The sequence below is a fragment of the Colletotrichum fioriniae genome, assembly GCF_027942845.1.
Source record: "Colletotrichum fioriniae strain IMI 355084 chromosome Unknown scaffold_1, whole genome shotgun sequence".
Taxonomy (NCBI): domain Eukaryota; kingdom Fungi; phylum Ascomycota; class Sordariomycetes; order Glomerellales; family Glomerellaceae; genus Colletotrichum; species Colletotrichum fioriniae.
In genome coordinates this window covers 1,844,606-1,871,822 of record NW_027076837.1, presented here as the reverse complement: position 1 = coordinate 1,871,822, position 27,217 = coordinate 1,844,606, and the positions used below count along the sequence as shown (strand labels likewise).

General features: G+C 53.9%; 8 protein-coding genes across 8 annotated transcripts; 6 read left to right on the top strand and 2 right to left on the bottom strand.

The window, feature by feature from the left end:
* Positions 1-227: 227 nt before the first annotated feature.
* Positions 228-1,731, top strand: rad1 (checkpoint clamp complex protein Rad1; the record flags this gene model as incomplete). The annotated part of the gene is made up of 4 exons (XM_065755956.1): positions 228-366; positions 422-476; positions 688-887; positions 941-1,731. The coding sequence occupies 4 exons, from the start codon at positions 228-230 to the stop codon at positions 1,729-1,731; spliced, it is 1,185 nt and encodes a 394-aa protein (XP_065615196.1).
* A 710-nt stretch (positions 1,732-2,441) lies between these two features.
* N0V96_000494 (uncharacterized protein) lies at positions 2,442-3,320 on the top strand (the record flags this gene model as incomplete). Its single annotated transcript, XM_065755955.1, has 2 exons — positions 2,442-2,450; positions 3,012-3,320. 2 exons carry the CDS (start codon positions 2,442-2,444, stop codon positions 3,318-3,320), a joined length of 318 nt encoding a protein of 105 aa, XP_065615195.1.
* A 5,074-nt stretch (positions 3,321-8,394) lies between these two features.
* Positions 8,395-9,879, top strand: N0V96_000493 (uncharacterized protein; the record flags this gene model as incomplete). The annotated part of the gene is made up of 2 exons (XM_065755954.1): positions 8,395-8,400; positions 8,575-9,879. 2 exons carry the CDS (start codon positions 8,395-8,397, stop codon positions 9,877-9,879), a joined length of 1,311 nt encoding a protein of 436 aa, XP_065615194.1.
* A 1,244-nt stretch (positions 9,880-11,123) lies between these two features.
* On the top strand, positions 11,124-11,705 carry N0V96_000492 (uncharacterized protein; the record flags this gene model as incomplete). Its single annotated transcript, XM_053193415.1, has 1 exon — positions 11,124-11,705. The coding sequence occupies one exon, from the start codon at positions 11,124-11,126 to the stop codon at positions 11,703-11,705; it is 582 nt and encodes a 193-aa protein (XP_053049132.1).
* Positions 11,706-12,485: 780 nt separating this feature from the next.
* N0V96_000491 (uncharacterized protein) lies at positions 12,486-14,286 on the bottom strand (the record flags this gene model as incomplete). The annotated part of the gene is made up of 3 exons (XM_053193416.2): positions 12,486-12,587; positions 12,639-13,538; positions 13,591-14,286. The coding sequence occupies 3 exons, from the start codon at positions 14,284-14,286 to the stop codon at positions 12,486-12,488; spliced, it is 1,698 nt and encodes a 565-aa protein (XP_053049133.2).
* A 4,594-nt stretch (positions 14,287-18,880) lies between these two features.
* N0V96_000490 (uncharacterized protein) lies at positions 18,881-20,647 on the top strand (the record flags this gene model as incomplete). Its single annotated transcript, XM_053193417.2, has 2 exons — positions 18,881-19,835; positions 19,911-20,647. The coding sequence occupies 2 exons, from the start codon at positions 18,881-18,883 to the stop codon at positions 20,645-20,647; spliced, it is 1,692 nt and encodes a 563-aa protein (XP_053049134.2).
* Positions 20,648-21,579: 932 nt separating this feature from the next.
* On the top strand, positions 21,580-22,767 carry N0V96_000489 (uncharacterized protein; the record flags this gene model as incomplete). The annotated part of the gene is made up of 1 exon (XM_053193418.2): positions 21,580-22,767. The coding sequence occupies one exon, from the start codon at positions 21,580-21,582 to the stop codon at positions 22,765-22,767; it is 1,188 nt and encodes a 395-aa protein (XP_053049135.2).
* A 1,058-nt stretch (positions 22,768-23,825) lies between these two features.
* On the bottom strand, positions 23,826-25,023 carry N0V96_000488 (uncharacterized protein; the record flags this gene model as incomplete). The annotated part of the gene is made up of 4 exons (XM_065755953.1): positions 23,826-24,152; positions 24,235-24,758; positions 24,819-24,886; positions 24,992-25,023. The coding sequence occupies 4 exons, from the start codon at positions 25,021-25,023 to the stop codon at positions 23,826-23,828; spliced, it is 951 nt and encodes a 316-aa protein (XP_065615193.1).
* Between the last annotated feature and the right edge of the window lie 2,194 nt (positions 25,024-27,217).

Below are 27,217 nucleotides of genomic sequence, written 5' to 3'. Positions count from 1 at the left end.
CTGGTTCAGGCCACAATTCACGGTGGGACCCTTTGAAGCTCAGAACACGTTTGGGGGAAGCTACAACCCGCGCTTCATGATCTCCCATTGACAGCATTCTCCAGATACATCTGGAAATTCACGACTCTGTGCAAGCCCTCTTCAACGGTCCGGACCACCTCCTGCGACATCGACGCAACCGACTCAGACACGAAAGAACAATCAATTGTCTTTTCCTCGATCAGCAGATGGACTCCTCGTTGCTTGAGGTCTGGCAAGCTGCTGCTAGCACGCCGTTCCAACCCGCCGTTGCCAAGGATTCCCAATTCTTCATTGCGTTCCTTCTTCTCCTCATTGGTGTTGCTATCACTGGTTTCTTCGCTCTGAGTAAGCTTTGTTCGAGCACCTTCATTGAAATACGTCGCCTAATTCTTCAATGCAGACCGTTCCTTCATCAACGTCCCAGCGCTCGGCGTGCCTGCCTCAGCTGCAATTGCGTAAGCCAGACGGCCTCCATTCTCCAGTCGAGATTCTGTACTAATATCAACTTTAGATTCGGCACGGTTTACATGTTCTGCGCGGTCGGAGTCTACGTCTAAGATACCCCAAGAAGCTTTTCAAGTCGGCGGCGACCTTGTACTTTAGAAAACAACCAAGAACTTCCATTTCACCAATCTCTCTATATCGAGTGACTTTCCACATACACAGATCTGCCGCGCCAGTAGAAGTCATGGCGGCTGCCCTTCCCCAACCCAGTGCGGTACCGCAGCCGATGTTCCGTGCTGTGGCTAGCTCGACGAGACCGCTATATCAGTTGCTGAGGACGATCAGCTTCTCCAACAAGGTCCATGTTCAACTCCAGGAAGATGGCATCAGGTTTGCCGCGGATCTTTCTAGAGTTATGCAAGGCAAGTTTGACGACCAAGATTTGTTGCGGGCAGGATGTCTGACCATCGTCCAGGTACTGCCTTCCTCGACAAGAAACTCTTCACGTCCTACTCTCTGAATCTTGCGGAGGATGAGCCATTGCCCAACTTTCAAATCACACTCCCAGCCCTTCTCGAGACGCTTCAAATTTTCGGTGCGGTAGACATCGCAACACGCACACAAAAGGCTGAGCAGGATTCGTACCGCAGCAATCTCCGCAATTACCGACCAGATGCGTTTAGTAACCAGACTCTGGGAATTGGCGGGACTTGTAGCCTGGTATATACCGAAGAGGGCGGCCAATTCAACATTATCATCGAGGAAAGCGGGGTCAAGACTACGGCCAGCCTCACAACCTATCTGCCGGAAATCCCAGAAGAGATACCCTTTGACCGGGAAAACCTGTCTTTCAAAATCATCATGCAGGCGCGCTACCTTCTTGACGCCTTGGCCGAACTTGCACCCACCGGCCCCAGCCGCCTAACCATATCAGCCTCGAAAAATCAACCCTACCTTTCCCTTTCCGGTGCTGGCGACCTGGGGTCATCCAGTGTGGACTTCGCCAAAGGCCGCGAGCTGCTGGAGACCTTTTCGATTCAGGATCGATGGACCCAGTCCTACAAATTCGATCTGATCAAGTCTTCCAGCGAGGCGATGCGGATCGCTAGCAAAATTAGCTTCCGCGGCGATGCCCAAGGCGTTCTGAGCTTACAATTCATGGTTGAAGTGGAGGGCGGCGGTGTCAGCTTTTTGGACTTTCGATTTGTGCCATTCATCACGCACGAGGACGATGAGGATGAAGAGGGACAGGATGAGAATGAGTAATTCAAGGCAACGTGGTACCCTGTCCTAACTGCCCTAGCACATAGATGAATGATAATGGAATTTCCTCAGGGTTACTGGTATCGCAACGAGTTCGAGTTTTCCGTTGCTATCTCTAGCTTTTCGCATACCTTCCGCTTGCGTCAACTTTGACAATAGGCCGTGCTGAATTCCCGAAGCTAGGGCGAACAATGTGCGGCGCTAGCCTTTCCTTGAAGAATTTGGCTTCCAGTCCGCATATACGCCATGTGCGCCTCCCTTGAGAATGACAGCTCGGCTGTTGACCCACGGTCTTCACGCCGGCCTGCGGCCAACAGCATCGATCGCGGGAGCTCTATGGCTCTTGCCTTTGGTAGAGGCAGCAGGTGGCCTATCCTGCGGATGTGATGGCTCTTGAGAGAACATGACGCGCTTGGTGTCTAGTGAACGTCCATTCCTCTCGCAGCATTCCAGCCATCGGCCAAGCCACCGTGGAGCCGGACAGCGGAAACTGGCAAGACTGGTCCCAGCAGGTCGGGGCTTACACAATGGGCCGGCCGAGGCAGAAATATGGCCGTGAGGAATTTGTTCGCAAACGGCAAGGGCGTTGACGGGGCGTTGCGACGGACTTGTTGATGTCTCAGTCGGGCTGAGGTATGCGCAGAGGCTGCGCGGACTGCGCGGGGGCATGCGTGGGCATGTTGGCTGGAATCTTTGTCGTTCCTGATCCCATCATGGGCGTTGTCAGTCAGCGTGTGTGTGTTGACAGCGGCCACATTTTGCCCACGTCGCCCTCCCCGCTCTCTCTTCCCACCCGGTAGATATATCTCTCGTCCGCTTGCGGAAGCATCCTGCTCCGCCCCTGCCTTTTGCGGACGTACCATCGTGAACCGGTCCTGAACTAAATATCCTATCCTTCGACTTGTGGTGGATATAGCTCCATCTTATTATTCTCTACTGCGCTTTTTTCATCTTTCCTTTGAACGCCTTTCGAAAATCCCACCATCCTCTCGGCTCTGATCTATCGTGTCCATCTGACAATTCGATCCTATCGCGTGGCTGCTCTTTTGTTCGCCATCACCAATCTCAGACTCATCTCTTTGCTCTCGTGTCTTTAAAACCTCGTGGTCCAACCCGCCCATCCATCTCGATTTCCGTTCTCAGCAGCACAACGCTCTCAACGTCTTTCTAACAATCAAAAACTCAAACAATAGTCCTTGTCGACTACATTCTCCCACCTCCTTCAATGAACACCCCTGGATCCTTCGGAATCGTCGATTACTCATTCCCAATGTGGTCCAAAGAAGCACGTCGGCTCCTGGCTCGATGCCTTCAAGCCCGGTCGCCGCTCCTCCACCTCTTCTTCCTCTACTGCCTCTTCATCGGCCCCGTCCTCGCCTCGGTCCGCCACCTTCTCCCTGTCCTCGCGCATGGGCTCCAACAGCCGGAGCGGCTCCTTGGCCTCTTTGACATCGATGGGTACCATGGAGGAGCAAGAGTCCCTCATGGGTGACCAGCCGAAGCAGGCCGCTTACGTGCCTCGCCACGCGGCCAAGTCGTTCATGAAGACGACTACCTCCAAGGAGATTCGCAAGCAAAGCGAGATCATGTGAAGAATCACTGATCTCGGATACCCGATGAAACGAAAAACAAAAATCCAAAAATACAACATTCGATACCCGGAAAGTTACCATTCTTCGACTCGGCCTATTCAAGAGGCACCAACCAAATCGTCAGAATACGACGACCAAAGAGTCCATCGAAATGATAGACTATACCACCTCACTACCACCTTCTTCTCTTGCGTCAAACAACATGATCTACTCAATGATTATTATTTTGAAGGATTTTTCGACGCACTCTCATGCAGTCATTATCAACGGCGCTTGCTCGCTTTTGCCACTTGGCAAGGATAGAAAGATTTGGGCGGTTGGAAGACGTCCAGGAATAGGCTACGAGATGAGCCTATATTCTCTTTTGTAGAAGAAATTATCACCTACCAGGCGAAAAAGGCCAACACAAGGGCCGCAGGGTCGGGATGAGGTTAGAAGGATGAGATGCTGGCGACGCAACATCGCGCAACTAATAGCAAGATTTGGACTCGGCTGCCCGAGCCAATCAGATTAATACCCAATACCTTTACACCAAAGCCCTTCCAATGTGACTCTCTTTTCCCGTGCTTACATACATACCACCCGTATATGCTTGCAACAACTCAACTGAGAGTCAGATTTGGAAGCGGCTCGTGAATCCGACGCTGACAGGCCGAAAGAGACGAGCATCTAATTGGAGTCGTACCTTAAATTGGCATTGGGCAAAGGCAGGCCCTCTCCACCGCCGCTGCCGGGCCTCATCGTGCTCTTGTGCGCGTCGATCTGTAATACTGTACGTCCGTACGCAGTCTCCACCTTAAAAAACATTCTATTACTTCGATTGCGGACCTTTTCTCGGCAGGATCGGATCTAGGAGGTAGCCCAAAGACTAGAGAGTGTCCTGAGCTGCTGAGCACAATCGCCTGACGCCAAGTTGGGGGTGAGGCTTTGTGCGCGTTTACGTCCGTACGGACTTTTGGGAACTCCATAGTCCACGGGCCAGACGCACTGAACATAGCAAAAGGATTAAAGGGAAATCCATGGTAAACACGGACGGGACGGCAGACAATAGATATGGGGTTTACCAGCCAGGGTGGAGGACATGGGATCAGAAACCACCGAGACCGACAGCATTTCTACATGAAATAGAAAAAGACTCGAAAGAAAAAGCAAGACTGCCCCCAGAAAGTTGGAGAGAACGAACCACGATGTCTCAGCTCCCACTGTAAGTGTAATGCGAACCGCGAACCTCGAGGGGCATTCAATGTAACGCGGGCGGGTGGCGGGTTGGCGGCAGGGGGTTCAGAAGGACAGGGGTTTTTTCTTGCAGCAGGAGGGCAGAAGCTGCCGGCTCAAGGTGCCATTCATGAGGTCGGAAATAGAACGGCTAGCCTTCTAAGGCTGTCCTGTCTTGGCCTTGGCCTGGTAGAGTTTAGGTGTATTACTTGGTTTCTGACTCTCAACGGTCTTGTCGGCACGGTCATTGAAGGCCTGTTTTTCCAGAAGTGAAGTCAAAAAATGAAGAAGTGACTAGAGTCATCGGAGATTTGAAGTTGTGCGGCAATCGCGCCTGGGGGAAACAGCAGAGATCAAGTGAGGCATGGGGGTTTCAGTGGCCTTGAAATGAGTAGAGGAAAAGATCAAAATGTTTTCTTTGTTTGAAGCTGTGGTACTAGTTGGTTGACGAGAGTGGAAATAGGCAGTTGGCTCGCCTGATTCTTCTCAGAACAGCCAGGTTTTCCAACAACAGCTTTGAGGATTCAAGACCAACGGCAGCCCTCCGCAGCCTCCACGGCCCCCAAACCAAGTTGCTAGGTCAGGGCGCAAATATGAGATCCTGCAAGGGCCAGGAAGGTTAATGGTGTCTCTGTGTCTCTTGTCTCTGTCACTCTGTCTCTGGTGTTTGTGTTGTGCGTGGGTGTTTATCAGCATGTCAAGGACGAGAAAGAGAGAGCAGGGCGCCCTGGCAAGTCCAACTCAGTTTGGATGTCAGCTGGCGCGCAACTGTGGGGGCACTCTACCTTATGAGCGGCCGCTAAGAGCCCATACCCAACTTATCCGCAACGCAACTGAACCTTGGTTAGGTGGTTAGCACCCACACAACTTGGCCACCACAAATCAGATGTGCTGGGCACTGGGCGGTATCGAACACGAACCCTTTGCTTCTTCATCACCGCCTTGCCCGACGAGCCAGCCAACCACCAAACGACGTGCCATGTACGATGGACGTCACCGGCCGATGTTCTGCTTGCCCGTTTACGGCCGCCCGCCGGGGAAGGGGATGGGGAAAGACTAAGAGAAGCAGTCTTCCGGCCCCCTCCCCTTCGTCAGCTTGGTCACGCCCACTTGGCTTGTCTGACTAACAAACGGTAGATGGGAAGACTCTGCAGACTCGAGGACATCCACAAAGCCCATCTCAGCCTGTGATGGGTGAAGATTCTCTTCCTGTCCTCGAACGCATGCTGTTTCTGAAACAAGCCCCTCTCAATACTCACCCATTCCCACATCGCGTCAGCGGTAATACGCAGGAGAACGTGGCCCGGAGGCCAATGTCCCCTTCCTCCAAGTTCCGAGTCGTATCCCCCGGCAATATCGATTCGCGTCCTACCCCTCGTTCGGTGCTAGAGGCTCTGCATCTTCTCGGCCTGCGTCCGGTGGACGCGGGTAATGCCGAATGATTGACACTGGCGAGCCTGGGGATTACCTTGCCCCGTCATTCCCCTACCTGGAATATGGATTGTTCGGCTTCAGGGCCGCTCAATGAGGGACTGATTCCCTGCAGCTTGTCCTAGACGGCTGCGCTGCCCACACCAATGTGGAAGATACGGGAATAGTCACTCGTTGGAAGCAGCAAGTCGCTGCTGTCTCAACTGCGACCAAGCAAGTGCTTATCGGTCGCCGGTCGGTGAGAGTGAGGTGAGACTCGGCACTTGAGGACATCCACCTAGAAGATCGTCATCGGTCAGCAGTTCGCTGGCAACCACCGACTTTTCGTTTTCGATATTGCGGCATACTCAGTCAATCCCAGCTCCCCCAGGCGAACAGGGCACGGCCCGGTTCCATGGCTCTCCTGAGAGCGAGCTGTCACCGTTTCGACGTTTTCCGCTTGCAATATGTCGTGCTCTCTGGGCACCAGCCGTCTTCCTTGTCAGGACGTTGAACAGCTTGCTAATTTTCCTACTTTAGTTACTTTCGAGCTCTCGCGAAACCTTCGGTCGTGGCTGGCAGGTTGGTGCCAGGGTGACGGGCCGGATTAGATCCAACTGGTTGCTCCTCTCTGCACGTCGCCGCCCGTGTCGTCGTACGGCGAGGACTTCTATCGAGTTGCATCTCGCTCTAGAATGCAGCTGACCTATGGTTTGTCGTTTAGTACGACGATCAGCTCCAATAGTAAGATGGAGCAAATCCTGCCGAATCCCGCGCTCTGTGCCGGCCACGACCTCTCATATTGTCTCGATGGCTTCGCTGTCAATCACTTCATAAGGCTGACTGCACGATGCTTCATGAGACTGGGGAGAGAAACATGGAAGACAAGGTTGAAGAGGGCGACAAGGTGTTCCAAACATAACCGCAAAGCAATATGGATTCATTTGTTCGCAACAATCACATATCCCACACTGGAAGGGCCGACGATGAACAAATGCGATGCCACCCTCCCTCTGGGGCCGCCTACCACCCCAAGATCCCTCCGGAGAAGTCTCCCGCCCCCCTCGAGAAGAATTGTACTTTTGAAAGTCACAAAGGCCAGTAATAGCAACCGACAGACACAGCCAATGGCCGAATACCAAAATAACGGGAGCCGGGCAGCGAGCAACCCCCGGCCTGACTGACAAGACACGACTCTGCAGCCTCCGCTCTCACGCAGTTTGCCTGCACGACCAGACAGGGGCCAGGTTGGCTTTTTGCACCGCCGCAACATGCATACAGAGCACCGCACTGCACCGCACACACACACACACACACACACACACGACCACTTCCATTACCACCCTCCACCTGTCATTGTCCATGGGTAAGTAGATCTGCCCATCCCAAGCTGATAGTCTCCCTGACTAACACCCCCAATTCGACCATGATAGGTACTGTATTGGGTACGAGTACAATCATCAGCTGGTCCAAGATGGCCCCGACTCGCTTGCTTTTGTTTGTCCTACACGCAGATCCAGAACAACATACATACAAGCCAGTCCTCGGCCTCTGCCCATGTCTCCAGATGGCATCCATTATTCCTTTCCCCTTTGTCCTTGAACTCATTCCCCCGGTCATGGATCTCCTTCCCAGTCACGTCACTCGTTAATGACTGCAAAATATTCCCTCCCCTCCCCTTCGTATTATCATATATGGCATGTACTAGACGTGGTGAACCAATACTGTTCTTGAACTGCTGCATGAATTTCCTTTGTACGCCCAAGTCCTCGACAGGATGTCTCGGTCGAGCTTCAGCATACGGAGGCTTATCTCACCTCGCCGCTCTCAGACGATAGATGAGCGCCGTCATTCCGGAGACTCTGTTGGGAGCGAGGATATTTCACTGTTCAAGTCTCGAAGAAAACAACAGAAAGCAAAGTCTTGGGCGCCGGTCAGGCGTCCATCCAACCCCAAGCCCAGAAGACCATCGAGGGAGGAGACCCTCGTACGAAGGACACAAAGCATCAAGAGGATACCGACAGAAGGCCCATCTTGCCCACAGGGATCACCACATTCGTCGTCGAGTTCTTTGTGCAGTTGCAAGTGTAATACAGACACAGCCTCGACCAACACCAGCTATGGCACTCTTTGTTCCCCACGACTCCAAGAGAGGCCCTCTCGATCGACGGCCCCGAAACGTCTCGCCGAACGTCGACACCTCTGCATCTCCCCTCTATCACCACCTCCTAGCAGAAAGCCCAGACCACTGTCGACAGAAGCGGTCATCAAGGCTCAAGAAGCTGGCGACATAGATCTATCAGAACATCCCGCACTCAGAGAGACCATGACTCCTCCACCTACCCCAGAAGATGACGGCTTGGACCGCTGGTCCCTCAATGTCCAGCAGCTCATCAGAGAAACTGATGAAGCCTTCAAGGCCGTAGGAACAGCAATCGAAGAAGCGAAGATGGCCGTTTCAACTTTTCCGTCACACATCGAGACGGGTTCCGGGTCTACATCACCACCCCCTCCTAACATGGCGAAGCCTGACTCACCAAGCCTTCCATTGTCGGGGCTACAATCTCGAAACAGCACCCCAGCGCTACCCCCTCCATCATTGAGCACTTCGTTATCATCTGCTTCGAAGCCGAGGAGAAACAAGTCAAAGAAATCCAAACGGGTCAAGATGAGATCCAAAAAATCTGCCCGATGGCAGCTGGGAGAGGATGTAGCCGACATCCTTACCGGACAGTTCTTCCGTAAAGTAGAAGTCGATGAGCTTCTCACACCGGACCGTCTTCATGCGCTACGAGTGGAGAGGGAGTCTCAGGGACAGCCGCGTCGATCGAGCGATACTCTGAGGACTGTAAGCACCGATGGAAGCGAGACGCCCGTTGAACCTTTTCACCTCCAAGACCTCCTTTCTAGGATTGGAGCAGCCGGGGCAAAGACCTCCATCACGCCTTCTGAGGCCATGACTCCACCCGAGCTTCTCGACTCAAGTGTACTACGAGACTTGCCTTTCAAGGAAAAGTCGCCGCGGAGGAAGAAGCCTGTATCCAAGGATGAATACGAGGCTGAGGATCCGACGCAGGCTGTTCCACCTCCACCAGCTAAGAACCCAGCGAGATTTCTCCCCAGACCGCAGGCGCCGCTGTTACCGACGATACCTGAAGTAGTCGTCACCACCCCCGACATGGGAGGCCAATCAGCAAAGCACAGCAACAGGACTGCACGAACATTCGCACCCGTTGATGAAGACGATTTTATCTTTTTCCAATCAACGCCATTCACGTTCAACCATTCCGCCTTCAGACACGGCAACATACGTTTCCCCAAGTCAGAAGTCGTCAAGGGGCTGAAAATTGATCCCGATGATACGCTCGACTGGACCGCCTTCCAGATGGCCATCCTCGGCGGCGCGGGCGACCTCTTCTCAGACCCCGCAGACTTTTCACAGAGAACGGAGGTTGAAGAGACAGCCGACCTGACAGCGTGGTTCGACGGCTTCGGCTTCGAAGGCTACGGTCGTCTTCTCACCAGCGACGCCGACGAGCCGACGAGCCGGCTGCAGCAAAGGTCCCGCGCGTCTACCGTGGACTGCTCGCCAAAGTCCTTTGGCAGAGTCTCGCGGGACAGTGAGCTTCCCATACCCGTGAAGGCCGAGCACCCTACTGGGTTCTGGAACGAAGGCAATGTCAACGTGTCCAAGTTCCTGACGCAAGGGTGCAACATTCGACGATGGACGATGGAGGGGCAGCAACAGCATCCCAAGCGGCAGAACCGGGAGAGCATCGGGAGCTTGCCGCCTAGTCCGATGATGGATCTGGTCATGATGAGGGGCTCTGATGGGGAGCCCGAGGTTGTACCTATGGGATACAATTTGGGACACGACCTCGGGGACTTCCTGCGCTGGGAGGCGGAGAATGTCTATGCTACGGGCATTTACTGAGCGGCGCGAATTCAGGATTAGAGTAAAAATTGAATCCCTAGGTATCTAAAGTAGTATTGTAATGTTACAACCAACTTACTTACCTTGGATGGCGTGTGAATCCCTCTCTCTCTCTCTCATTCTTTGTCTGTACCCTACGGAATTCGACACCTCCTTTGCCTAGAAAGATTACTAAAGTGAACTGACGTCTATCAAACAGGCACCAACAATTCAACATCGTAACGTCGCAACGAGATGGATATTTCGAACCCCCTAGGGCTGACTTGCATACAGTTACGGTACCGCCCTTCTCCCACCTGCACAGGGGCCTGGGCGACATCCAACGCCGCCGAGGCCCCCGCCTGGGCCGGAACAGTGGACTCAGCTCACTGCAGCGAACGCCGGCCCCCAGGAGAAAGGCACCCACGCATCCCCCCCACCACCACCACGGATCGCCCCGGCTTGAGCCTTGACCCGCCCGAACCATCCATGTTTTATTTTTCTCTTTTTTACGCGCGCGCCGTCGCCTGTCCCGCCAGGGTCGCGCTGAACTCTAACGAAAGAGGAAAGCCAAAATCACAACGACTCTCAACTTGCATATCAGCTCCACGACATTTTATCAGCTACATAGAGAGAAACCACGCACCCCCCACGATCCGGTTCACCGAGTTTACGTACTTCTGTACCTTGCATAGCATCGCATCCCGTTGCATCCCGTTGCAAATTTCCGCCTCCTGGCCCCATTGTCGTCTTCAGCTGCCCCCCGTGCCGCGAACTCACTCAACACTTTGACGGACTCATCCGACGACGCTCACTCATCACTCATCACTCATCACACATCCCACAACTCTAGGCTAGCAATTATCGCCTCTGACGAACTCTCATTCCTCCCGAATACAACGCTGCTGAATCCTCAGCTCCGAGACGTCAATCTACTACCCTTCATCCCGAAGAAAGGATTGATCCAGGCACCCCGTCTTCTCTTCCCGCCAGGCTACAGCTCCATCATCCACCGGCCTCACATCACTCATCATATCTCATCACACACACACGGCGTCCTAAAGCATCTCCCGCCCCCACAATCCCGCGCTCAATCCACACAAGTGCCTGTCACTCACTCATTCCTTCACCTACTTACTCGCCCCTTTGAAACCCCCCTGCCTCATCGCACATCTCCGGTCAACAAGAACCGCCGGTAGGAAAGGCCGCGCAGAACAGAAGCAGAAATTCACCGGCCCCATCTCACACACATACACACCCAGATCATGCTCCGCCGCCCCGCAACAACCCTCGCCATAACGGCAGAGGACATCGCCTCCTACGAAGACCGCCGCGCCCGCGAGGCCATCGTCCGAGAACGGCAGGTCCTCGTCCAGGCCCAGCAGCAGCAGCAACAACACCAAGCCGCCCTCGCCGCCCAACAGCAGCAGCGGATCCTTCAGCAACAACAGGCACAGCAGCAGCAGCATCCCTTCTCGTCACCCGTACCGCAGCAGCAGCAATCCTCGCCGCAGCATCATCCCCAGCAAAGGTATACGCAAGCTCAGATCCACCAAATGCAACAAATGCAACGCCTCCAGCAACAGCAGCAGCAGCAGCAGCAGCAGCAGCAGGGCCCAGATGACGATAGCATGCTTACGGCAGACGTCGACGTCGACGAAAGCTTGGAGTACGACGAGGTGCAACAGCGGGAGCTGCTCAGGAGGCAACAGGAGATGATGAGGGCGCAGAGGGGCCAGAGCGGGCGCGGCGGCGGCGGAGTGCAGACTACGCCTACGCCGGGGGATGGGAGCCGTGGGGGACGGACGAGGGAGGAGAGGATCGGTGTTGGCCGGCGTGGGAGGTGAAGTGAGTGTCGCTCGAGAGTTGTGGTGAAGATATCGTTGAGGGGAGAGTTGTGACATACCGGCTCACTTGTTGTTGGAAAATGGTATGTTTGGCGCTTAGGGAATGCTATTTCTCCACTGACACGCCTTGAATGCGGTTCGTCACGTTTGCTTACCTTGTCTCCTCTTTGGAACTAGATTGAGGGAGAACTTGGAACGTCACGCTTGGGATACGTCTTGGGCAAAGTATGTCATCTGTAACTTTCTGAGGGATCTCAGTCTTCTGGATGGGACCGAAACGTGAATCCTAAATCAAACTCATGCCAATCGTCGTCAAGTCGTGCCCAGTCATCTAAGCTCAACGCTTTCATACCCTATCCGGCCCGCCTAAACCCAAGAAAGATGCCAAGAGATACAAAGAGACCAATCCCACGCTTCCCCGCTTACAGTTTACGAAATTGGAATGAACGAGACATGAAACGAGCGCTTGATGATGTAAAACAAACCCCCATAACCCAGAAAGACGTAAAATAACATGTGTCCTTTGAAAGCCAACACCGCGCGGAAGACGGAGCCTCCAGAGGCCGCCTCTCGGATGATGTACACCGCACCAAATGCACCTTTGGCCGTAACAGTCATATATGAAAACGTTAAAAAATCCAAGGAATGTAGTAGTCGCTGACGCTGGCGCTGCAGAATATGTGGTTTAAATGAAGGAGATGGAAAATTGAAAAGAGTCGCTGGTCTCGTCTCGCTGGAGGATGGAAATGACCGTTTCATCTCGTCTGTACGTGTGTGATATCAAAAGGGCATGCTAAGCAAGGCGTCCGCCCCAGAAGATGAATGGACGCCAGATCTGCGGTCTCGCTCGATTTCTCGAGACGGAGAAGAGATGTCGTGCATCTGTCACGTTCGTTAGCAATCCTCAGTGCTCCCGAAACAACTTCTACTTACGTTGTAGAAAACGTTGGCCTGCCTGATTCCGGCGACCTCTGCCAAATATTTGAGACGTCCCCTCAGGAAACGTCTCTGTCTGGGAGTCGCAAAGTCGCTGCTGCAAGCCGTGACCATGGGCCACAAAACCATTAGTCCAGCAGCACCCTTCAAGGGGTCATCTGGCTTGGTGTTGCCGCAGGGGAACTGAGCTACAACCACGCCGTAGCCATTCCACTTGCAAAAGAATGGGGTCGAAGCGATGGTATCTTCGATACGCAGGATAGCCGAGCGCTTCAGCTCTTCATACTCCTCTCCCATCCGGTAGTCATCGGGAGAAACAAGCCAGGCCATGCACCGCAGAATTGTTGTGGTGAGCATCAGATGGCAACACCATGTGGCGACGTGCAAAATTGCGAGAGGCAAGTTGAAGAACCCGTACACAGGCCCTGGGAACGTTGGGGTCGTATCGAGCTCGTCGTTGGATCGCTCCAGTATCCACTCCACTGTATCAACTTTCCACTGCGGGCTGGGATCGTTGTTGAGTTTGCGGAATTTGGCCTCCAACGCTTGAGCACGCTTGAGGGCATCGAGCACCTTCTGGATTGTCTCTGGCTTGCGGTCACCCGCTCCAAGAACCCGGTCAACATCTTGTCGAATTTGACTGCTCTGGATATCCATGCTAGCGATGGCGTGCTGCATACGACCACGGCATTCATGATGCAGAAGCCATGTAAATTCGGATACTTCGGGAGAGTTTGGAAGACAGTGAATGGAGAGGCACTGGTTCCGGGTAATTGCGAACATCTCTTCGCCTTCCGGTGTCTCGAGGCCCTTTTGACCCCTTAGTTTGACGATGATTGCCGCACCCTTCATATGGTTGGTGTACTCGGCAATAGAGTCTCGAGATGACGTCAAAATCTTTCTCTTGTCAGTATGAAGTTTTGTCAAATGTTTACACTAGCAGACCCACCTCGTAGAAAGCCAGCATAAGCACGGCTCCAAGAGTTTGGTCGTTCAGCACCTCTCCTGGGTCCATTATGGCTTTGTTAACGGCCCGGACTGCCCTTAGATAGTGACCCTGAGCATGGAACAGAGCGGCACTTGCATTTACCGTGCGGCGGCTGGCCAGCGCAGCCAGAGAGACAGCCTTGTAAGCTTGGGAAAGACATTTGGAGACGTTCGTTCCGCTCAGGAACCGAGGGAGGAACCGGTAGTACCCTCGGGCAGTGGGAGTAAACGGGACAATGATAAATTCCGAGAGGAAGTAGCAAGAGGCCTGCTCATCCAGGGAGTTGAACATGGACGCCGGAATGTCTTCGTCTTCTTCGGTCGTATCGTCGTCATTGTGGTAAGGGAAAGCGGCGGGATTCGAGTAATCAAACGTTTTGTATTTCGGACCAGCAACCGTCTTCAAGCACTGCTTGTTGCAAACGGGCGCGATATCCTTGCCTTCTTCGTCAGAACTCTCTTCCCCTCTCGACTTTTTGAATCTCTTGATGGTCGCTTGCGTTTCGTCGCGGATGTTGGCCTCGAACGGATCTCGGTAACCTGGACATTGCCGCCGCGACTTCTTGCATCTCATGCAGAATGGCTTCCCCTCGTCACACTTGATCCTCCTAGCTCTGCACAGTTTGCAGCCGCCGGAGGGCTTTCCCGTGTTCACCATAGTCGAATTGTGCAGTGTTGGCACTGCAAAGCAAATCTGTGGAATAGAGTGTAGGAAACCGTTCCGAAAGTGAGCTGTGAGGGGTCAAGCTCTTTTTCACAAGTTTTCGGAACAAAAGCATAAAGTCCCGAGGCCGATTGTCGAGTCACAACAAGAGAAGACACTAGAGAGAGGTAGCGGGATGGAGGGGTAGAAGCTCCTATGTCATAGCGATGAACCACATATCCTTCATTGAATACGGACCTCTAAGGCTGAACCAACATGCTGTATGCCTGCTCGGAGAAAGAACAGCGGAAGGGCTGGATCACCGATGGGACGCTCTACGAAACTCTGTGGCAGCAACTTGACGCGTTGGCAAATAGCAAGAGCTCAAAATGATCAAACGGTACCGCGCTGTTGGTGGAGGGCGATCTCGGTGGTCTTAGCATTGGGCAGCTTGTAGCCTATGCTGTCTGGTCTTTCGGAAGGTTTGTTTCATGCACCGCCGAGCGCTGACGATTCCTCGATGTTGGTGATCAAGGGTGGTCCCATTCGCTCGTGCGCACATTGTTTGAGACGGCAAACGGAATGTACCGTGAGAGGTGAACGAAAGCTGGGGTCCTTGTGTCGATCATGTAGGGAAGAACCCGGCTCTTCGGCAAGCCGGTCGATGGATGGCACCTCAGACAGGTGTCAGGGACTGCGTGCGCGTATGTGCTCTGCATCGTGATGGTGGCCTTGTAAGGCACTTTCACCGACTGCCGTGCGAAAGGTTTGTGTAACGGGCCACTAGAAAGCCGTTGAGAGTACTGTCAATCTAAAAAATCAAACGCGAATGGTTCATACCAAGAAGTCGGCAAAGTCTGATCGCAATGACGCGCCGCCGTTGGTACTGATTATCACTGATTATGATTCAAGGGTTCTTGATCTGGCATCCTGCGCTCGGCTCCGACTCCGGCCCCAGAATGAAAGCAATCATATTAACGGCAGATAGGCTGTCAGCATTGAAAATGGCGGATCTTTGAATTCCGTGGGGCTGAGCACGTCAACTTGCAAGCGGTTCTACACTTTGCGGGCCGCTGGCGGGCTAATTAGTCCCTCGATATCATGAAGCAGGTTCCTTCAGTCGACAGGGTTCCGTTGCTACTAATGAGTCGAGTGGCAGACGTAGGTCAGTGTTTGCTAAATCTTCAGTTCCAACGGCCTGGTTGTCGGGTGGTTGTCCACACACACGCAACACTTGACGGCGTGAAGCAGATTTGGCCATTCGTCATCGTGGCTGATGGGATCGTTTCATCCGATCGTGGGTCTCCCAATGAGGAAATTCCGTCGTGGGTGTCGGTCTTCACGACGTAGAGTCGAAAGTCCTGTTGACTCTAGTGATGGACAAAGGCTCGAATCGATATCACGAAGTCCGTGGAATGATACAGAAACCCTCTCGGCATCTTGTGGAGTGATAGTTGTCCAATCTGACTAGTGCCGTGGTAGAATGCCGACGCATCTTGATCCACACGAGTACGTCGACTTGATCTGGCGAACTTGATCATGGTGATGCCCGAAAGAGGTAAATCCCGGGCTATCAAGAGCCTTGGGGGTTTGGACACTCGTTTTTATGTTTTTGTTTTTTGGACGTCTTGGGCAAGTAAGGATGATTATTGAGGTTTCTGCTATGGCAGGTGTATGCACGGAGGACATGACACCAACTTGCCGTCCTTGCTTATATAAACCGTACTAAACCAAGCGAGGATCATCCATTTGCTGCTCTCTTGTCTTCAGTGGATCCCTACGATGATCTTCGGATCTACCACTTCTCCACTTCCAACGTCTGGGAGACGGCGAGCTTATTTCTGACCTCAACAACCTGTCACCTTTCGTCCATCTCAATGGTCGGGATTGGTCGCTGACCTACCTTAACGGTATACTGGGATGGTCTCGCATACTGACATGCATCAGACTACGCACTGATGCAGCAACTCTCTCAATCTCGTCAATCCCGTATCCCGTATCCCGTATCCGGGGCTGTCAACCTGTCTATGCCGTTTGACATCTGTACAGTATGAGTTTCTTACTCGAGGGTCCGAGGGCGGGTCTCTAGCGCGCTACTTATTTCATCAAGGAGATGTAGCGAGAAGTCTTTGCCAATGACCAATTGATAGGAGAACTGTCGAAACGCTGAGTGGGATGGGGCCCGATGGGCAAATAAGCACCACAGAAACTACCTGGCTACATTACAACTCAGCGTGAGACTCGAGTGCGACCAAGATCGGCGAGTGCAGACAGCTGCGATCTAAGGTCACATATCAACGGTAGCCCCGACGCCAAGGCACCTATCAAGTTCGTTACGAGGAACTCGCACATGAACGACCCACCGGCGGGGTTCAAGGTCTTGGAGGCCCAAGTCCTTCTACCGGCTATCATTGTCAATCTGCCAGGGTCGTGGAGGCTTATGAGGGTGCGCAAGGTTGCCGGGACTGTCTGAGCTTAGGGATCCATGGCGGCCTTCTCCGGCCTTCCATATCACGGCACCCTGTTGAACCGGCTTTTCGACGCGTGTTTTCAATTGGGAAATCGTGTCGTTGGAAGACACCCGAGCATCTCCGGTTCAGATCGTAACACTATCCTTGCCTAGTCAAAATTCGTCACAGGGAGCGAAGAGTGAGCTCTGAGAGAGCATTCCTGCTCCTGGAAATTGATGTTTGGTACTGTGGCCAAACCTTTTTCGAGTCAAACTTCGGGACTCGCCTAATGGACTTGACTTGTCAGAACGCCGCCGGGATGTGTGGACAATTTCGCCCACAGGTCAACTTTCTCTCTGACAAGTTTGACACTTAGTTTTGCCCACCGACGCCTCTGCATCTCTCGGCAAATTTGACTTTGATTATACTTTCCATAAATTGGACGATCCTGCTAGAATCTAGCCAACGAGGCGGCCCGACAAAAGATCTGGGGAAATATGCCAGTTCGTCGAGAAATCAATTTGCGGCACTGAGGCTAGCGACCTGTCATTTCTTTCAAACGAACAGCATTCGCCTGCTTGACACCATGAAGCTATATCATCGCTTTCACCATTACCCTGCTTATATTCGAGGAGCGGTACTCATCAGGCCCCAAGGCTCTCAAGAACGCCCAGCCAGTCAGACCACGCCGTTCGGATGTTGGGCAAAATTCACAGCGGGTGCTCACTATTCCGGCCCTTCGGCTAAGCGGCTGTTTGGATATCTAGCTGGCAGGGCGATCCCATTGACTTTCCGGAGAAGCGGGCCTCGACGTCGTTCCGAAAGCGACTTTTTGAGAACTCCTGTCATTTCTGAAGCTTCGACAACTATTATTACGGTGTGACTTCAGTATGAGTAGCATCTTCCATACAATCACTTCATCAGACACCACTTTTGACCCGAGAAGACGACACATCGTATCTAGTGAATCGCTCAAGTCTCCGCTCGGTGAATTCTCCCCTGTCCCTGAAAAGCCCGAGCTGGTCGCCTTGATGCAAATCCCCATTTCTGATCTAGCAGACCAATCACCTTTGGTCATCATACCGACTCGGAGATAACCGGCCACAAGTCGGGCGTGTGCTTGCCTCAATGTCGCCTGGGCGCAGAAGATCAGGAGATATATCAGCACCGCCCAAGCTCTCCTTCGCCCAAAATACCGACGTAGCCAAGTCACAAGATGGTGAGGGTGATACTCGGGTGGATCCGGATGCGAGAACGATCAAGCAAGTCCGACTTACCCAGAGAGAGGATTCGGCGGCGCACTATCCTAGATGCTGCTCAGGACGTTTGGAGGGGTGGAATGGCATTACTTACAATGGCGCAAGCCGCTAATTGCTGGCAAATCTTGTTCTGACCGCAGGAATTTCCAGATTCTACCTCATGACTATCATTTGGCATCTCCTCTCCTTTCGCAATCGTTTACTAAGGCATGTGTGTGGGGGAAAACAAGTGCATCACGACTTTAAGGTGTTGACCAGTGCACCGAATCCTTCGGCCGGGTTAGGCCCCACAACGACCCGAACGTTATGCCGGTCAGCCTCCCGCTCCCTTCGGCATAATATTTCGGCCGACGCACCTGCTATTAGCACGTAAGGTACGAACGAACTAAACAATTGCGCAAACAACACCACACCCGTTCCTAAGCCGGCGCTTAATCCGGTCGTACAGACCCAGCCGGACTACTCTCATGCCTTGCACTTTTGCGGACTTGGCTCCTCGGCGGCGGAGAAATCATAACTTGCTCGGACTTTGTGTGGATGGTGAATCAGTACAGACGTAATGATAGGCCGGCCGGCTCGCACTCGGCCGTCCATGATGCCATTCACGGCGCCCTATCAAAGTGACCTCGACGGTGGTTGAGCCGCATCGGCATAAGGCTTCCCAACGGAGCGGGCCTGTTGGGTGAAATTTCACTTATGACCAACCTAGCCTTGGCTTGGGCACATTGAATGTCATATAAGGCTATGGGAAAGGCCCTTCACTGATTCACGATATCATTTAAAGAGGACTCATCTTGTTATCACAGTCTAATAAGAAAATATACAGCTGGCTTAAGTCAAGTTAGATCCAGTTTTGACCCTTTTTGACCTCCTATCTCGAACACAATCACACTTCTCCGAATGTCTACAATACAAACAGAAACACCAGCAGTGGTACTGGAGAAACAAACCACCCAAATCGACCAAAATGGCAAAGTCGTCTTCAAACCCTCACGAGAATTCCTCCTCGCCTTCAGCGCCCTCTGCGCCATCGCTCTGGCCGTCGCCTTTGACGCAACAACCCTCTCCGTCGCCCTCCCAACAATGAGCCTCGCTCTCGGCGGAACCGCCCTCGAGGCCTTTTGGTCCGGCACGAGCTTCCTCCTCGCGAGCACGGTGCTGCAGCCCACCGTCGCCGGGCTCAGCAGCATCTTTGGGCGCAAGGCCCTCGTGTACGTCTCGGCTCTGCTCTTCGCCGCGGGCTCCATCGTCGGCGCCCTCGCCAACGACTTTCACGTCGTCATCGCGGGACGGACCATTCAAGGTGTAGGCGGCGGCGGGATCCTCGCCCTCACAGAGGTCATCATCACGGATCTCGTCCCGCTGGCGGTGCGGGGCCAGTGGTTTTCGCTCCTGTCGGCCGTTTGGTCCGTCGGTACGGTCACTGGGCCCCTAATCGGCGCCGGGTTCGCGCAGAATATCTCGTGGAGGTGGATCTTTTGGATTAACCTCCCCATCATCGCCATTGGAGCGGTCATGATCTTCTTCTTCCTCAAGCAGGCCAAGGTGCCCGGCCACATTGGGACGAAGCTCAAGAAGTTCGACTGGCTCGGGAGCTTCTTGTTCACGGCGGGCTCAACGAGTTTCCTGTTTGGCATCTCGACGGGTGGTGTCATGTATGAATGGGCCTCTTTCAGGTGTCTGCTGCCGATGATCATGGGCGTCTTCATTCTTGTGACTTTTGGGTTCTGGGAACTCAAGTTTGCGCCGGTGCCCATGATCGACAAAGGTATTTTCAACAACTGGACCATGGTCGCCAACTATATCATGACTGTTTTCCATGGCATGATTCTCTGGTCGATTCTCTACTTTCTTGGTAAGCAGTTTCTCTTTCCTCCCTTATCTCTATCCCTTTTCAAGAGACGGCCACAAACTCACTCTTCTTTCACAGTCCTCTACTACCAAGCCGTCAAGGACTACTCCGTCGTCGTGTCCGCCGTCGCCGCCCTCCCAGAAAGCCTGACAGTCGCGCCCTCCGCCATGGCCGTCGGCCTCATTGCCGGCGTCACGGGCCGGTACCGCTGGTCCCTCTGGGCCGGCTGGGTCATGATCACCTTTGGAGCCGGGCTCATGTGCCTCATGCGGCCCGACACCTCCGTCCCCGCCTGGATCTGGCTTAACATCCCCATCGGCCTCGGCACGGGCATGCTCTTCCCCGCCATGGCGCTCTCGATCCAGGCTGCATGCGAACCGGCCCTCAACGGGCAAGCCGCGGCCTTTTATTCTTTCTTGCGTACGTTTGGGCAATCCGTCGGCGTCGCCGTCTCGGGCGTCATTTTCCAGAATGCGTTTCGCAACAGGCTGCTCGATATCCCCTCTCTAGCTCACGTTGCGGAGGAGTACTCGCGCGACGCGACGATTGTAGTCGAGGTGATTAAGAGGATGCCAAAGGGCGACGCTACGAGAGCAGATCTGGTGGAGGCATATTGCGATGCGCTGCGGGCGATTTGGATCAGCTTGATTGCGTTTGGCGGGTTCTGCATGCTCATCAGCGTGACGGTCAAGAAGTACAGCTTGGAACAGGAGCATGTCACAGACCAGAGATTGGTCACGAGCGACGATACGAGTAAGGAGGACGAGGAGAGTCAGGGAGGGGATCTGGAAAGGGGGCAGAAGGTGAGGTCTTGAGATGGGTTTGATTCCCGAGGAGGAACAGGTGCGAGAAGATGTTCTAGATGGATTCTATCAGTTTCAGAGCTGGAAATCGCCTCTCCTTTCACTTAAATATCCTCAATGAGGACTAGATATTAGACGCCACAAGGGGCTGGGTCTTGAATATCAGACTTCTAGAGATTTGGACATGGCCTAGAGAGGGCATACTCCAGATCTTTCTTATAGCTGTTTTTAACCTAATGCTTAATGATAGAGTTAGCAGAAGCATTCTGCCTAGCCTCGTCTCACGATACTGCCTTCCAAGTCTTTGAGCGCTCCGTTGAACACAATGGATCCGCGTCCCTCGATCGTGAGAAGCCTCTCAAACGCAAAAGAAGGGCCTAATTCCAATTTTGTGCCCTATGTTCCGCCTCATTCCACCGGTCGTACCTTTCGAGTTCTTTCTCTTTCTACTCTGTCCTTTGACCGCTCTCTTTTTCACCCTCAAAAAAAAAAAAAAAAAGGCAGGTGGTGATCAAAACACCAACTAGAAGCTCAATCAGTTGCTTCAAGGGCAAAAAAACAAAGTGTGATTCACTGTCGCCTTCATTTCATCTTGTTCGTGGTCGGCCAGTCTTTTCCGAATCCAAGGTCAGGCGATTCTAGGTATGTGGGAAAACGCATTATTTCCAGAGAGGGAAGCAGCTTACAACTTCTAGATTTTGCCAGCCTTCACCTCGGCATTTGCCCACGATAGCTTCACCTTGTTTACTTTGTCCATTTCAAGTAAAACACGAAACACTTTGCCTACCTACGAAACGTTCTATGAAGAAGATACAGGGTCAGCATACGAAACTAGGCAGTCAAAGTCAAGAAGAAGAAAAAAAGTGTTTTGATTCACCAAACAGGACCCCCTCGGCCCTCGACAAAAAGTACTGTAGCATATCTTACATACACCACTACCCAAGATGTGCCGTCGCATCTACAAATACTACACAGCCTGCGGCTGCATCCTCAACGCCCTCTTCTACCACAAGTGCACCCACGGCTCGGCCTCGCCTCTCTGCAAGGAGGAAGACGGCATTGTCACCCGCGATGGCGAGACGTGCCCCTACCACACCCGCGTCGCTCGCCAGCAAGCCCGTAGCCGCCGCCGAGCCAACGGAGGAGGAACGCAAGGCTCGGAGAAGAAAATCCGCACGTTCATCGAGAATCCCCTCACGATCACCGGCGCAGGCGAGGGTATCATCACCACGAAGCTCGAGGACCGCCACCAGCTGGGTGACTTTCAAGTCTTCATCAAGGATATCGACACGTTCCTGAAGAAGCTGGCGGAGTGCCAGAATGGTACTCGGACTGAGACTAAGATCGAGACCCTGGCCGAGTCTCAGCTTCGGCAGAAGTCGAAGAAGCAAGAGGGAAAGAGCAACCAGCAGCTCAAGGACAGAAAAGTGAGCCGCGAACTCCCCCCCCTCGCCGGCTGCTCAGACTGGACCGACGACGACGAGAACGACAACGCCATCGCCCGGCGCAAGAGACGCGACCGCCTTAAGAAGGAGTTCCGCGCCCTCGTTCGCGAAAATGACAATAACAAGAAGCTCTTTGACGCGAGCGACATCTTCATGAGCTCCGACTGTGGCGATGACGATGACGCCTCCGACAGCAGCAGCAGCAGCAGCAGCGACTCGGACCCCGGTGATGCGTATCCTTCGCCGATGAGCATGAGCCCGCACTATAGCAATTACGGCGACGTCTTCGAGAGCGACGAGTCGTCGGATGCGGATGATATTCATCCTTCGTCATCGAGCCTGAGCCCCGACCATGGACACGTCAGCAACGTCTACGAGAGCAGCAATGATTCGATTCACGGTAACATGCAGTCCTCGATTGCGGGCCAGGCTTATTGCAGTGAACCCCTTCCGGCGTTTCTCTCATGGGACACGCCTCCCGAGAACTCTGAGAACATGGAGGAGGATGAAGAGACTGAGCATGAGGCTGAAGATGAGCCTGACTACGATAGTCACGACTCGGATATGCCTGATGCCGATGAAGACAATGGAGACTACGTTCCGGAGCCTACCTGGCCTCCCACTGGGGTTGAGTGGACCTCCAAGCTCAAGTACATGACTGGAATCCCCCGCCGCGACTATCGATGATTGGAACAGAAAGGTATCTGACCCGAAGGGCTTTTATTGACGGAAGAAACTGAAGTTGCTTGGAGATGAAGAGAGTGATGATGAAGTGATGGCATAGCGAAGTCAGTGGAAATAACGCCAGAATGGCATAGGCGTCTTCTATGTATACCTAAGCTGTCACCTGTATTGATCAACCAGAAAAATGGTACAAATCGCGAGCCGCTGTAGTGATATCATGTCTCATTGCCCTGTGTGCACTCTTTCGGTAGAGGAGCCAGGTGTACATACGTGGAAGTGGAAATGCCTTTATGCCCCAGCTAAATTACCCATCCAAAATTCAAAACTCTCCAAATCGCTCAAAACAACCCGCTAACCCCTGTACGCCACATGATGGGATTAGTTCCGAATCGGCGGAGCTGGGTATTGTCGCCCCCCAACGCCAGAGATGACCGGGCTTCCCCCGCGCTCTCTCCACCGCTTTCTATCTCTATCGTCTCTCAGTTCCCGATCGCGGGGATCTCGAGGATCCCATGGGGGCTCAGGCCTTCCTCGCATGCGATCCACATCCGCATGGCTACTCGTTCGGCGTGTCGCTTCAGGCCGCACGACCGGCCGTTCCCTTCGCTTACGAGCCTCCATATCTTCTTCTCTCTCCCAGTTCACGACGCGATCACGGTCACGCTCGCGTTCTGGATCCCTGTCACGATCTCTCTCTCTTTCTCTTTCACGTCTACGGTCTCGGTCTCGACCGCGATCTCTCTCCCTGGCTCTCTCCCTTTCCCGTTGCTCTCTTTCTTCCAGTTCCCTACGCTCTCGGGCTTTGAATCGGCGGCGGCGCTCTTCTTCCGAGTCTGAAGCTTCCGAGTCCTCCGATGCAATATCAGGCCAACTGCGGTTGAGCCTAGAAGAAGGTAAGTGCTCTCGGCTTCGGCGAGATGGTGGATCGCTTCGACGACCGGAGGTGCTTCGATGTCTTTCTGGTGATCGACCAGTCGGAAGAATGGACGCCACTTTCTCGCTGATTTTCTCCCTGATGCCATCTACGACTGGTATACTACGACGTCTTGCATCTTCTGGTCTTAGGTCCGCGCGATGTACGCGAGTGACAGGTGGCGGCTGGGGTACCGAGGGAGCACCCATGCGTCGGAAGCCGGGTGGTGGCGGCTCGTTTGAATGATGTGTATGAGGCCGACGTTTAGATCGTGGACTCGCCGCGTCCTCGGAATCAGACGTTGAGGACGAAGAATAGTGTCGAGGTTGGCTGTGCCGGCGGGGTTGCATGGGCGGTCGGTTAGGATGCAAGTGCTCAGCGTTGGCGTGCGGATCCTGTGGAGGAGATGGGTAGTCAGAAAAGCTACGGCGTCGCCGGTCATCAGGAGAGTTCTGTCCTCGGAATCGATCTTGGTCTGGGTTCCTCTGGGGAATATTGAGGCGAGACGGGGGGTAACGATTCGCGGAGTGACCCCCAGGAACATGACTGTAAGCAACTGGTGGCCGGCCTGGCGGAACGAAGTAGTCTGCTTGAGGGCCACGAGGCGGAGGCGAGGGCTTTGGTGATCCCTTGGGAGGGTAGGGATTTCGGACGTGCACATATGCTGCCTTCACTCTCGGCTCGTCTCTTTCTGTTGGGCGAGCAGGGGCAGTCTTTGGTGATGCTGGCTCCTCGTCTGGCACTGCTGCCTTCCTCAGTTTTTCAGCGCATTTCTTGTGCCATTTCTCGATTCCGGCGTCTGGTTCGCTGGGCAGAGCATCTGCGGGTAGATCTGGAGGAAAAGGTTCGCCCGTTTCGGGATGCTTCAGGTTCCAGCTCTTGACGGCCTGCTGGATGAAAGGTACATGTTCCTCGGGGCTCAGCAGTATCTCGATTGACTCCCATCGAACGAAGCCACGAAGGGTCAAGGCTGGGACGGAAGGGGCGTCGAAATCGTTGTCGGAGGGTTGCATGGAGTGCTGGCAGCCGGTTACCTGCCAAATATAGGATATGGCGGGAAACGGCATATCAACGAATAGGGCTATGACGATCAACTATCAGCATGGGGTGCTTTGTACGCGGGGTGAGGATTTAGGCTTACAGTCATAGTTACCACCAACGGCCTTATAGAAGGCAGCCAGCTTTTGAGGGGTCAGTGCTTGAACATGTCTATCGCCAATATCGCGAATCTGTAGATAGGCGGGGTTCGGTTAGTATTTGGCCATGGGTGGGTGGAAGCGGGGTGGAGGAAGCCAGGGCTTGTCGCGGACGTACAATGTGTAGAGCGATGGCGCGGAGGAGGGCATCGAGAATCGGTGTTGGAGCCTTGTCTGGGCCGAATAGATAACCGTACGGAGATGATGGCTTTGGCTCGGGGTTCTGGGATTGTGTCTGGGCCTGCGGTTGGGGTTGCGATTGGGGTTGAGGATGAGGATGAGGATGAGCAGAGGACTCTTTGGAGTCGGCCTCTGCGGTCGCCGTCGCCATTCGGGGCCGAAGTCTACATCAACGGTGCGTTTTTGTGGGCAGGAATGTCCCGGGACAAAAGTGTGGAGATTGGACGGGATGGAGAAATATAACGGTTTTGGTGGCGTGTGCTGCTGACAAGCAGAGGGCTTTGGCTTCGCAAGCAGTGGCTGGAGCGAGCTGGCGTTTGGATCATGAACGACTTGGAGCTCAACTTATCTTCCAGTTCGGTCGTTGTTGAAGGGCTCAGGAAGAGTTCAAGTTGCTAGCGTGGGACTGGAAGCGCGGGCGAGGTTGAGTTGAGGGTTCAACGGCTACTAATAACTCAAGGTACTTTGGGTGCGGGCCGCCGCCACAGCATCGTCATACGAGAGACAGAGAGATGCGAGGCAGAAGTAGGCTGAAGCCAAGCCGTGAGTCAAGCCCGGATGGATACGTGCGGATGCAAGTCGAGGCTGGTAGGCGCAGGATGAGGACTCGGTCAATATGCGCGCCAGAGTAGCGAGAGGGTGCGCGCGAGTGCAGCCGGTGGCAGGAGAGAAATATCCGGGTCGAGGACTAGTGGGTGTGAAGCGTGGATGAAGGGGATGATGAATGTGTGTAGGAAACACCGTCCAAGGTCGAGCGAGAGACGAAAGCGACGACGGGAGAGTGCGGTGCAGCTGGTTGATGGAGGATTGGGCGGGCAGCGAGCTGATGATGTAACTAAAGTACTCGGACTGCAACTTGAGGTGGGCAGGGTACTTGGGCCTTGTTGTTGCTGGGGGGGTTGGAGGGGGTCAAAGACGCACGCACGATGGGACGGATGGGCATTCTTTGGGGGTTCAAGGTCGCCGCCGCTCTGGGGCTTTAGGTACATTGTTTTTGTGGTGAGATGGACGGGGTACCGGGGGGTAGGTAGGGAAGGAAGGAAGGGACTCGAGGGAGGAAGGACATACCTTACCAACATACGGATACCTTGCCTTCCAGGTTAGACATGGACTTTCCATCCCGTCAGGCAGAACCGAGCTGCGGGAAGCAATGGAACCGCCTGGTCGTTCTCACCTTACGCAGCTGGGCTCTTTCACAGCTTCCGCTCAATATCCTTAAGTCTGCGCCATACTGCGGAACATGCAGCAGCGCTGCGCAAGACAGGGAAGGAGAAGGCAGGCAAGGCAGTGGCAGGTAAGAATAGCGATCAAACAGGGAAAACGTTTGGCTGTTGGGCTGACACGTGCACCCTGGCGCAGCTTCCCTTAGGTTGCGGGGACAAATTTGGGCCGGACCGTCGGCTGCCTTTCGAGAGATACATGTCTTTCCTGCGTGGTGGAGCTGTGTCTACAAGTACCTTTCCCTCACACCCAACTTCCACGCATCTCTAACCGTTAGGTACGTACCGCCTTAGGTGTGCCCTCTTCCTGTAGCTTCCATTTCTCACGATGTACCTTTACTCCTCATGGCAATCTCACTCACCTCTTCACGACCGCTAGTTGGGGACATCACCGCTCCACCCCCTCTGACTTGCATGGGCGCATATTCCTAACGAGCTACCTTACCTCTCACACACACATACCAGTCATCACCACCATCCCACGGCATCTCGATGCACCCGTACTCGGCTTGTCTGACCTTGATCTTCTGTCGTCCTTTTGGGTTCAACTCCCGAGGTTACGCCTAATTTCTCGACCATCGCGTCCCGACTCCCCACCAGCTGATCAACATGATTTGGCATCCGTAAGGTATCCCCTCCTGGGCTCCGCGCTCCAGAAGATAAGGCAAAGTGAGGCTGGGCAGCAAAACGGACCCGACTATCCAGATGATCCAGATGACCAAAGAGGCCCGTCGAAAGCGATGGATGCCGATGCCCAGTTCCCTCGGCCCCCAGGATGCAGCCTGAAAGTCTGCCCAGGTGAGCCGTCTGCTGGACATGCCCAGCTGCGATGTGCCTTGTTGCGGAGGCTGGTGCCCGCTCAGCCGCCAGCCGGCCCTAGCCACGCAACCCTCTATTCCAGAGGCAACCCGTCCAAGCCGACAGGTTGTCCCGTCTGGTCTTGA